We start from the raw sequence: 12,764 nt of genomic DNA on the forward strand, positions 1-12,764 counted from the left end.
TAGATGTTTCTTCAAATCAAAATATTTTTTTCAAAAGATTTCAAAAGATTAATCATTAACATTGATCAAATGTGACCTAAGTGGGAGAATGTAAGAATTCTATAAGGTGGGCTTTATTGATCAACGGTCTGGATTGGATAATGTGATTGGGAATACCAGTGGCCCCACTAAATTGTGATACATTCAGAAATTCGTGTAAGGGGTTGAGTGCTACAACTGTGATACACACACAATATTTTAGAGGAATTGGGATTGTGAAATTCGTGTGGAGCCATAGGGAGAGGAGTTTTGATGGGTTTCAAACTCCTCTGTCTTCTGTATTATAAAACAAGGCTATGTCCCCAATCCAACACCATCAACCGAAGTTACAGCCCCATCGTGTCTTCTCTAAAGGGTGTAAGGAGAGGAAGACCTCAGCAATCTTATCTACAACAATGGTATCTCAATTAGGTATGCCATGTATTCAATATTTTTGATCTCCATATCCGATGCACAATTTGGTCCTTGCTATTCCGCATTAAAACAATTAACATTACTAAGATGGCTCCATCCCCAAACCAACAAGAAATTAACCACAGAGGCAGCGATGATATAGTAATATGATTATCCATACGTATATATACACACAGCTATTCAACACGTAGCTTCAATCAAAGTGTCTGAATCATGGGCCCCACGTTAGATTCTTCGGCTCACTGGATTAGATTGATTGGGGAAATCCTAACCTCAAATTAGCGTACGTTTGAATGTGCAATATGAATTCATTTTAACCGTCCATCAGATGGCCACTAATCTGATAAGTATTTTGGGATCCATGATTTGGATGATCTAGATTGTTTATTACGAGCATGAACAGTCACATGCATGCGTAGGAGTCTCCTAATCTTCTACAACCACCATGGCTGGTCCATTAGCTTGTGATTTAAAGTCTTTTACAGAATTCCATGACGGCGATGCCATTGGAAATTGGAAAAACCTTGGTTTCGAAGAATCCAGCAGCCTTTGCTAGATCACAGTACTCTGATGCGGGTCGCTCCTTACCGCCGATGAAAATGGGCATAATAAGTAGATCTAAACCCGTCGTGAAGCGAGACACGTGGTCCGTTCCTAGTATGGGTGGGATCACAAACTCTACGCTTATCACCTTACCACCATCAGGCAATGCCTTCCAACAGTTCATCAGCAGCTTCAAGCATTTATCATCGCCCCAGTTGTGAAGGATACCCTGCGTGCAAGATAATGCTTTGATCTTTGGGTTAGATGCGAATGGATGGCTACAATGGAGAATAAAATTTGATCCTCATCCAACGGTCAAAATAAATTGATGATTTCTATCACTAGAAAGGTCAAAGAGACTAACCCTCATGAAAATGGTTTCTGTGGGTGGTACGGATTCAAACATATCTTCTGGAATATGCTCCACACCTGAGAAACATCACCCTCATAATTTAAAAAGCATGCACATGCACGTATTTTAGTGGAGTACCCCACATTCAGGGGACATTAGCATTGAGTGTGAATAGATTGACTATGCTGGCATAGGGGCAATTCGCAGTGCTCCCTAGGGGTTTTATTTGTTGTTTTTTTTACTCGTTTTCAGGTAGTAGGGGCGCCTCTTTGGGTGGCTAGTGCAATTAGAGTTATACGATAGGAGTGGTCCTCATCCTTTTTGTAGAGACCCTCCTGAATAGCTGTAAATCTTTCCCAGTAATGAAATTTCGTGGGAGTTTTTGGAAAAAAAAAAAAAAAGAAGAAGAGATGATCAGAACTCTCCACCCTGGGAAGGGTAGGATTATGAAAAAAAAAAAGTGAATAGATTGAAAAGAAAAAAAAAAAATCAGAGTTACTCGGCCCGATTAGGTACAGCTTTTGAGATCTAAAACTAAGAAAAAACCTTTTTTTAAAAAAAAAACTGTGAATTCATTCATATCATCAACAAAAATTACCACAAAGGATTCAGGCGCACACGGGCAGACAAAAAGAGGCCCTGTACCGCCTATCGTGTGATATTACAAAAAAGGACGATGGAAAAGGAAGACAAATTATCTCTCCCTTATTGCTCCTATACCCGCTCTGTTGAGGAAATAGAGTCCCCCTGATCAACCTAGGGAGATCAATCCACTTGTCCGCCCAAAAAGATCCCTGATTGGCCGCTCCCAAGCGAGCGAGTCTATCTGCCGGACTATTGATTTCCCGGGGAATAAGTGAAATGGAGAAGTTTCCCTTCTTTTGCAGATTTTTTTATTCTCGACATCCAGTAATCCCACTTCCAATGAAGGAGCGACGTCCCCTTGAAAGCTTCCACCACAAAGGAAGAGTCAGATTTAATGAGCACATCCTACAATCCCCACGTTATACTTAACTACATCGCATTGTGAAGGACCCGTAGTTCCGCCCTGTTGTTTGAAGTGTGTCTGTAACCCAAATAAAAAGCGAATATGAGATCACCATGGGCATTTCTGCAAATGCCACCACCCCCAGACGGGCCGGGGTTACCATCTACAGCCCCATCAATGTTAAATTTTACCCTGCCTGCATGTTGTTTGGACCATTAACTAACTGACAGGATGTAGGCGCAAAGGGCCTGTGGTAGAAACTAAGGCGGAGAGCGATCGGGTTCAGAACATGGGAACCATGGAAAATCTTCCCCAGAAGCCATTTGACATTACTAATGACCTTGTTGCTGGTAGGGCGGTCCCATCATACTTGGCTGAATTTCTCACCTTCCAAATTTCCCAAACAATGAGACACAGAGTTATGCGGCAAAGAAGATGTGTTTCTCTACTAGGATGAATGGGATTCTACCATGAAGAGAAGAGATCGACAGTTGTAGATGGAGAAGAGATTTGGATACCGAAGATATCCAAGAACTCTTTCCAGGCGGTAGTCGCAATCGCCCCTGCATAGAAAAGGTGGTCCAGCGTCTCCAGTTGAGGAGAGAAGTTGTGCTCACTGTCGCAACATATGCACTTGGATGCAAGGAAGATACCTTTCGATTGAATCCTATCATCCGTGGGGATGGCCCGGTGGAACAGCCTCTAAAGGAAGATAAAGATTTTGTTAGGGATTTTTTGATGCCAGATGCACTTGGCCCAGTCAAAAACCTGCCCTGCAGATCTGCATACCATCCAACCTGATTTAACTGAGTAATAGCTAGTCTGATCGTGGGGCCAGATGCGGCGGTCTGGCTGGTCCGACGTGCATATACCAGAGTGGATGATGTGTTCCTTCATACCCGTTGGGAGAAGGTTGATAGTTGGAGATTGTGGATTGATGCCTTCAGGCGAGAGCAGATCGCTAACTGTCATGTGTAACAGGTCATTGGGAATTGGCTGTCTGATCAAGTCCATTAAATGCCCCATCCCTGTCCAGTTCTCTCGCCATAAGTTCAGGGAGCCACATCCCACCTTCCATTGTAAGTGGCTGTCAAGAACTGGGGAGAGCGCCAATATATGTTTTCACATGGGCGAGATGGAGGACCTGGTTATACCTGTATCTTCAGACAGAGAACCATATCTTGAAGCAATGAAAGTAGACCATAAACTTTTACTGGATCCAACTTTGGCTATCCAAGCCATCTTCAATCTGAGCGCAACCATAACATATCGTAGTTTTCTGATACCAAAGCCGCCTTCCTCTTTTAGGCATAGAGATTTTATTCCACTTAATCCAGTGACATTTGTTTTTTCCTTCGTGCCATCCTCTAAGAAAATTGGAGAAACTAGACTCCATCCTCTGAAGGATCTGGGCCGGAATCGATGCCGCCAACATGGCGTGGATAGGAATTCCATAGAGGACATGGTTAATGAGCATGCACCTGCCCGCCTGAGAAAGGATTCTAGCCTTCCACCCTTGAATTTTCTTTTTGATTTTTTCCAGCAGAGGGCGAAACAGAGGGACTCTTGTTTTGCCTTTGAAAAGGGGGATCCCGAGATAAATGAAAGGCACTGATGAAGTGGGGTACCAATTCGCCGTTGGATGCTTCTAATTCTATTGATCGGTATTGAGGAAGAAAGATGAGTGCAACTTTTGTAGAAATTGATACGTTGACCTGACGTCATTTGGTAGGAAGAGAGGAAATCTGTCACCGCTTTGATAGAGGAGCTGCCACCATTAAAGAAGAGGACTATGTCATCGGCATAAAGAAGGTGCATGATCTGTTCACATCTGCATTTGAGCTTAAACGGGATACAACTGTGGCTGAGAAACAGGTTGGCAAAACCTCTACTTAAAACCTCAGCTTCTAGGATGAAAAGGCTCGGGGACAAAGGATCCCCTTGGCAGAGCCCACTTGTCGACTTGAAGAAACTACAACTGGATCCATTGATAATGATTGAAAACCAATTGTTACTCCAGCACTTTTCTACCAAATGAATCCAACTTTGAGAGAAGCCAATACGCTGAAGAACCCTTGTAAGGAAATCCCATTCTAGGTGGTCATACGCCTTTTCCATATCTAGCTTTAGGATAATATTCCCGCCTCTGACTTTTCGATCAATCTCTCTAACCATCTCCTGAACCAAAGCTACACTCTTCGCTATAGAGCGACCTCGAACAAAAGCTCCTTGTTCTTGGGAAATAATGTTAGGAAGGATAAGCGCAAATCTGTCAACAATAACTTTGGCAATAATTTTATAGAGGTTGTTGCAAAGGCTTATAGGGCGGAAATCAGTAAAGGCTTTAGGGGCTTCTTTCTTTGGGATCAAACAAATGAGAGAGGCCGTGAAAGAACGTGACAAGTTTCCACCGAGGAAAAAAATTAATCACAGCTTTATGGACATCCAGGCCGATAATATCCCAGCTATTAGCAAAAAAAACCCCTGACAGACCATCGGGGCTGGGGGCGTTGTCCCTAGGCATGGACATAACCGCACTTCTAACCTCCCCCAATGAGGGATAACTCATCAGGAAATCATTATCCGCAGCAGATAATGACGGCGGGATAGAATCCAAGATGTTGTCTTGTATTGATATAGGTTCCGAATTAAACAGTGAGGAAAAGTACCGAATTGCTTCATCTTGAATCTATTTAGGATCAAAAGTTATGGCGCTAGATTCTAGTTGAATTTCATCTATTTGTGCTCTCCTGATCTTATCAGTGGCTGACATGTGAAAAAAATTTGTATTGCGATCACCTTCATTAAGCCAATTGTTGCGGGATTTCTTCTTCCAAAATATCTCTTCGGCTAGTTCCAAACGTTCGAGGCATGTCCTAGCTTCAAAAAGCTCCTCGTGACTGGGATCCTGTGACTGTTGAGCTTGTTCCTCCATGCAGGCAATGGATTGTTCCGCTGATTTGATTTGATGGAAAATATTGCTAAAAACTGATTTGTTCCATTCTTTCAAATAATTCCTAACCTTTCGCAGTTTGAGCATAAGGTTAATAATTGGCTGATCTGAGAGATCTTCCCTCCAGGCCTGTAAGATGACGTTAGGATACTCTTGATGTAAGGTCCACATTCGCTAAAAACAAAATGGTTTTTGGAAAGACTGCATTGCTAGGGGGAAGAGAAGTAGCAAAGGACAATGATCGAAGTTGACACATGGGAGATGCTTGACTTGAAAATAGGGGAAAACATTAATCTAAATGCCATTACATAAAACCCTATCCAGGCGAGCCCAAACCCAGGAGTTGCCCGCTTGATTATTGCTCCCAGTGAACCTGTTACCACTGAATCCTACATCCATCAATCCCACAAAATCCATAGCATCTGCAAATTCCGTGTAGCTGCCCAAATCCTAATTTCTGTTACTCTATCTTTTTGCAGTGGATAGGACTGTGTTGAAATCGCCACCCACTGCCCATGGACCCGAAATGCACGTGGCCATGGATATAAGATCCGTCCACAGCGCTCTCCTCTGCATTCTAGAGCATTTTGCATACACAATAGATAGATAGAAAAGTAAATTTGAATTGAGCAGCTAAAGTTGGACAGTCATCACCTGATTTAATTTATGCATAATGGAGACGTTGAGGTTGTTGTTGTGAAAGAACCAGATTTTTCCACCATCCTCCACATTTGATATAGATGAATGAAAACCCAGTTTGAGCCCCACAGAGATTCTTTTATCTTCTATAGCCATGGGCTCCAAAATCTCCAGACATAAAGGTTTATGATATCTCACAATTCTGGTCACTGATCTAAGGGTAGCTGTATTAGCTACCCCACGAGCATTCTAAATAATTGCACATCTATCAATAAATTTTATTTTATTTTTACCTGAGCTGATGGCCCTTCTCTTTAGTCTTCTTAGGCATCCTCCCCATTGTTCCTGCGTGTGTCCTGCTCCTGGTATAGCTGTTTTCCTGACCACTATTCTTTTCCTTCCTCTATTGGATGGGGGTTTTGGGTGAGAGTGTGCCATGTTTTCAGTTGTTCGAGTTCCTTGGCTATCTTCCTAAGGGGACTGGCTTGTTGGGTTGAAGATTGCCTGAACTTCCTAGGAATATATAGTGTCATTGTCACTGCCTTCTATTACATCAGGGGCGTCGAAGGTTTTCTCACCTGCTTGGAACTTGTATGGTGAGAAATCCACTTCCAGGTCAAGAGGTTGGAAATCTTCTCTGCTATCAGAAGAGTCAATGGATTTGTTTGGGACAAGTTCCACATCATGGACGTGCTACCTATACGAGAGAGGGAGACTTCGGCATTTGTATGCTGGCCTAGGCGCTATCTGAAAATCTTGAAATTTTATCGGGGAGCTCCCTACCGAGCGGGAGTAGCCAGTCATGTTGCTGTTAGCCTTAAATATGATCCTCGGAGGAGGGCTATCTCTCTGCCTGTCTTCTGTAGAATCGATAGTGCTGTGCCTACATTTTTGGCTAGGGTTGGAACCATATATTCCGCGGCCTGGCACTTGCCTCTCAGCAGAAAATGGCAGGTCTGCCCTATTGTGTTCTAGATGCTGATTATGGCCCCTCTGCTCCAGATCTAGCATGCCCACATTGTGGGAAAAGGTATTGATAACAGACGCTATGACTGACCGTTGCATTGTCCCAGAAGGGGTATCACAATCTGGATCCTTGCCTGAGTTGGTTATCTGTTGATTAGCTTGCTTCCTGGAGAGCATGATTGGTGACAAACAGAGATGAGGCAATGATCTATGCTGGTTGATGTCCCCTTGTTGGAGATCAAAAGCCAAGGCCAGAGGTGGCACTTGATGTGGTCATAGGCTGGATTATCACTCGTATTGCTAGTTTCAAAATCCTTATCATTACAGGAGGTAGACGGAGATGGCTGAATGACGACTGCTCCTCTATTGCCGGGGGTATGAAGGCGAAAGGGTCTAGGGGTGTTTGGAATGCCCATGGTTGCGGTGAAGGATAGGTGGGATGAAGACTGGGGGCTAGGTATGATGGAAAGGGCAGGTTGAGGTGTGTGGTTAAGGTTAGGTATGATGTTCAGTGGTTGGTGGGATGGTTGAGGGGTGTTGATGTGAGTTGGTTCGATGGGTCATAAGTGTGTGTGTGTGTGTGTGTGTGTGTGGGGTTGTCAATTTTAAGATAGGCTCATTGAAGTTTCACAAATAGTGGGCAGGGGTGGGGGTAATGGCGCAGGAGGCTGAGATGGATTCATAGGGGCATTTCCACAAACTGAGGGTGGGGGTCCTGAATCGTTGGATTGCTTATTATGAAAAGTCTTAGAAACCCAATGTTTTGTGGACTCTTTGAGGAGCTAAGGGTTGGCAAATCGACCACAATCAGACTGAGGAGATTTCATAATCCCTAAGATAGGAAATGTTCGATCAGCCACCTTGAGAAAACGTAAGCTGTGAAAGTCTACTCTTGGTTTGAGAATAACTTAGACTCCAGCAAATGCCTGAAATGCACTAGATCTGGCGGCATTATCAATTTGAACCACCTCCCCATTTGTTTTCATGAGGTCCTCGATAGCTGAGGGGTACCAGGAGTGTGTCGGAATGCCGAAAAGTCTGATCCACCTCCCTTTGCCCGAAAGGGTAGCTTCCGGATACCAAGTGGCTACCACTATGAGATTCATTTTCTTGTGAAGGATTAAGTCATTGGCGAAGGCGGTCATCTCTTTCCTGGATTTGAATTTGATGATGAATTGCAAAGGGGATATTCTACAAATATCCACTTTCCGATGTGCGAAAGATGAATGCCTGAGGATATCGGTGATATGAGAGATTGATATGGAAATGTCTAGAGCTGTACCTATGAGGGCTGACGGTAGCTCTTCCTGTAGTCTCCGAACTTCGTAGTTATTAGCTGAGATGGTGAGATACCTCGGATGAGAAGGAGGATTGGAATGAGATTGGGGGTTTTAGTTTCTGTTCTTGAGGGAGTCAGAGTAAGATCTTCTGGCTGGAGGATTGGTTTGCTAAGATGTTGGAGCCCCTGAAGATGCATTGTCCTGACCATTTGTTCTTTGGATTTCTGGAACAGGAATCGACACTGGTTTCTACTTTACCTTTTCTAATGTGATTTTCCTCCCATCGATTCTATGCCCATTAAATGTGTTAATAGCATTTAGGGCATCCTGCTCATATAGAAAATATATGAAAGCATAGCCACGGGATCTGTTCCTCTCCTTGTCCCAAGAGATTGAAACGGTCGAGATTTTGCCAAACCTACCGAAAATGCGAGTAATATCTTCCGCACTTGTATCGTAGGTCAGGTTGCCCGCAAAAATCCCTGAAAAAACCTATCATGCTGACAGTTTTGATAATCAATCCATGGGCCCACATGCACTTTGTGGATCCATTGACGCAGGGATGGGTGTGATGAGGTCGATCACCATCTTCCTCAAGGGGATAATTACTCTGAATTCGTGGAGTTTCTCTAGACTCCTTAGAGAGATTCCTCGAACCACGAGTAGAAGTAGAAAATAGAAATAAATTTTAATAGAATCGGAAATAAATGGATTGATGGATAAAAACAAATTTACAATCCTTTAAATAGTGATATTGGGAAGAAGTTTGGTAATCAAACTCAAACTCAAACTCCAAACTCCCTGAAAATTGTGACTAACTATAAATAGTAAACTTACTATCATGATTTCCACTAGTCTTCTTAGTTTTCGGCCAAAAATAGTAAGTGTCCTGTTTGACCCAACCAAATTGTTCTCCTTAATTTTCTATGCATTTTTCGTGTTGCACACAACTCCTAAAGCCCAATGGATCAAAAGTTATGATTGAACTAAAACATACATAAAAATATGAATTTTCAACTGTGGATATGATATAATGTCGGCTAAAGTAGCTTATCCTACCCAAACTCATTTTGGTTTTAAGAGATACGCCTCTTTCAGGGTTCTGACATTCCTAATCACTTCTGCCTTCTACAGGGCCTTTTTTGATCCATCTTGGACATGAAAGTGTCCACAACCCTCTCTCCATCACCCATCATATCAATATCAACAGTGTAGATTACAAAAACACGGGGCCCACATGCAGAGGATGACATACCTGGGTACGAAGGGGCTCCAGCTATGACACAGGGCAAATCATAGTTTACAGCTCGAATGTGTGGGTACTTGGAAACAATGAGGTTGATAGACGTCCCATTGCCCCCACCCACATCTACCATCTCCTTGACTTCACTGAAACCTTTATACCCTTCCAACACCTCAGTCAAGATAATCACTGTAACATTGCGCATGGCCTCATGGAAGAGACCCCTGAACTTTTGGTCCGTTGCAGCATACTCAAACAGGTCCATCCCATGTGTTCTATGGAAGGGTGTGGGCCCACCTTCAAGCACTGAAGCCCCCAGGTGGTAGAAGCAGTCCAATGTCGGTTTCTGTAAGCAAAAGAGCACCAGTGGAGCCAACGACACACCATCATCGCCAGGCACTAGGCAGCGTGATTGGTCCGTCAGACCATACATCCGCACGCCTTCCCCATCATTGGTTTCTTGGACAGTGAGGAGGGAGTTGGCAACGAGGATTCGGAGGATGCGATCGAGTGCCGTCGCAGCATTTGGATTGGTGGTGGGCATCTTGGCGACTATCTCAGATGGAAAGAGCTGTGCTCCTGGCCCACTTTCGGCTATGATCTCAAATACTCTTAGCTCGATTGCAACCGTTAGTGCCATCGGGAAGGAGACCTGAATTGGCATGGCCATTACTGATAGACGGTGGGCATGATCTCGGTGGGCCATTTTTTGTATGAATGTGATGAAATCTTCGGATGGTGCTAAGGTGGGAATACAGAGGAGTATTTATAGAGGCCGGATCAAGTACACCCACATGTAAGCTAAAACGACAAAGGGGTTATCTTGATCTTTTCGAGAGGGAGAGAGAGAGAGAGAGAGAGAGAGAGAGAGAGAGAGAGAATGAGAACAAAGACCTACTCGCATGTCTTCGTTGAGAGTCTCGACTCTCTCTATCCATTACAGCTTTATCCCTGAGATTAGCGGAGCCTTTAGAAGGTTAAAATTGGGTCCACCTTCATTAATTTCAGTGATCGACACCATCCATCAGTTTTCCCATCTGATTTTATATTATTGGCCCAAAAACAAGACGGATCCGAGTTGTAGGTGGGCCATAGGAAGTCTCAACGGTAACTAAACTATGGACCATTAAATGAAATCTTCCCGCTGTGGTCCACTTGATTATTTGATCTGCCCCATTTTTTTGACACATCACAATATAATCTTTACATTTAAATATTCGGGCCAGGTCAGATTTGTTCATATTCTCAGAGAGGGGAATGGGCCTACTGATGGGTTGGCAGACCGGGGAGCGAGAACCAAGGCTCGGCTATCTTCTCCCGCTCGGTAGCCCTTCCTAGTGAGATCAGGGGGCTTCTTTTCCTAGATAAGATTAGATTGGGCGCCATCCGAGTTGAGGCCAAGGGGTAACCTTGTCCCTATCTCTGGCGGTGCGAGGTGGTGTCTAGGCTGATCACTGGCCTTCCTTTTTTTTTTTTCTTCATGTTTTTCTCTTGTATAGGTTGGGTGCAGTGCGGTGTGCTGCCTGGTCCTCATATGATAGGTAGGTCCCACATTTTTGGGGGTCCCCCCGAATTTCAGATGGTTGTAATGTCTTACTTCAGCAATATATTCCAGGGATGTTCCCCTGTTTCCAAAAAAAATAAAAAAAATAAAAAAAATCTTTACATTCAAATGGACGAATGGATCATCTAGAAAGGAAACAGTGGGGTCTTCATGTGGGCCCAACTAGATGAGACTCATCCTCACCCAAGATGGTGCAGCCCTTTCCGTGGAGCCCACCTTGCTATATGTATTCTATATCCATGACGTTTGTCCAATTACTGGGTAGACCATACCATAGGAAACAATAGTGTTTGAAATTACTACTGTTATGGGTAAAAATGGACTGGCTTAAGAGAAGAGGTCAGTTCGGACGTCTCCGCGGGACACGAGGTCGGTCAGCACCGATCATGACCAATGAGCTCCTCAATAACTAAGGAAGAAAGGTCGTCACTTCCTACGCCTAGGTCAGGTCAGCATACTACCCGTAGGTTAGGTCGGCCAAGACTACCTTCGCCTCGGCCTCTTACTGCACATCTCTGTTGATTTTGAATAATCAGATCTTATTTAAGAGAGATCCGCCCAAGATCTTCTCTAAATATCTCGGATGACAACTATGACACGTTCGGAATACGGATATCCCCAGATCTTCATTGAGGATCTCGGGAGATCATCACGACATATCTGGGACTCGATTCCCCTTACAATATGAAGATCTCCTTTATGCCACCACATCTCCTCAACCATAGACCTCAGTCTTAGAGGTCAGCCTCGGATATTGACCTTGTTCTTAGAGGTCGGCCTCGGCCATAGACCTTAGCCTCGACCATCAGCCTCGACTTTCTCGGGGTTTGACCACTTCATCTTATTTTCACCAGAGATAGCGCGAAACAGTTGAGAGACGTCCGCTGAATGCACGCCTATAATTTAGAAAACATCTCCACCCATGTAATAAACTCTTGCCCTATAAATAGAGGGCCTATTTATAGTGAAAGGTACGTAGAATCTCTCATCCAAAACCCCTCGATACTATCAAACCCAGATTCCTAGCCTGACTTTGGCATCAGAGGGTCCCTTACTCTAGCCAAGGTCTCCTTTGTCTTCTTCCTGTACAGGTACTTGAAGGTCTAAAAGGGATGAACTAGATTTTTGCATTAACAACTACCATTAAAAACTTCTTATATTATTTAAGCCCGGATGAAGGGGAAAAACAAATATAAGTTGATCCAAAACTTTTGTGGCACATTAATGGTCAATCACCACTTTTCCCATGACATTGCTTGCATTATAATTGGATCCACTTCATTTTTTGGATAATGCCATAAAATAAGCTAGAAAAGACAGATGTACTATGTGGATACATAATAAATACATCAAGGTGGGCCCCATGATAAGGGTTGTACCGACCCTATATTAGTAATTCAACATACTGAGTAAACTCTGTGGGGCCTACCGTGATTTATGTATTTTATCCACTCTGTCCATCCATTTTAGTAAATAATTTTATGGCTTCAGCTTAGAAATGGAACATTTCCAAAGCTCAAGTGGACCACATTACAAGAAAGAGTGAATTAAATGTCTACTATTGAAATCATTATTCCAATTATTTCCTTTGTGGTGGTCTACTTGAGCTTTGGATATGCTTCAATTTGGGCTAAACCCCAAAACAAGCTAAAAATAAAATAAAATGGATGAATGGTGTGGATAAACCACATACATTCACAGTGGGCTGGTGAAGGCATTAGTGTGCGTTCGAAGGGGCTACCATGTAAGTCAGTGTGGATAGGAGTGGGGTCTGAGTGGGTCT

General features: G+C 43.6%; 1 protein-coding gene across 1 annotated transcript; it reads right to left on the reverse strand.

The window, feature by feature from the left end:
• Window positions 1-563: 563 nt before the first annotated feature.
• Window positions 564-10,254, reverse strand: LOC131252155 ((S)-scoulerine 9-O-methyltransferase-like). Its single transcript, XM_058253027.1, has 3 exons — window positions 9,430-10,254; window positions 1,361-1,425; window positions 564-1,225 (listed from the first exon to the last, which is right to left on the reverse strand). The coding sequence occupies exons 1-3, from the start codon at window positions 10,121-10,123 to the stop codon at window positions 923-925; spliced, it is 1,062 nt and encodes a 353-aa protein (XP_058109010.1). The 5' UTR covers window positions 10,124-10,254; the 3' UTR covers window positions 564-922.
• Between the last annotated feature and the right edge of the window lie 2,510 nt (window positions 10,255-12,764).

The sequence above is a fragment of the Magnolia sinica genome, chromosome 7 (genome assembly GCF_029962835.1).
Source record: "Magnolia sinica isolate HGM2019 chromosome 7, MsV1, whole genome shotgun sequence".
Classification (NCBI taxonomy): Eukaryota; Viridiplantae; Streptophyta; class Magnoliopsida; order Magnoliales; family Magnoliaceae; genus Magnolia; species Magnolia sinica.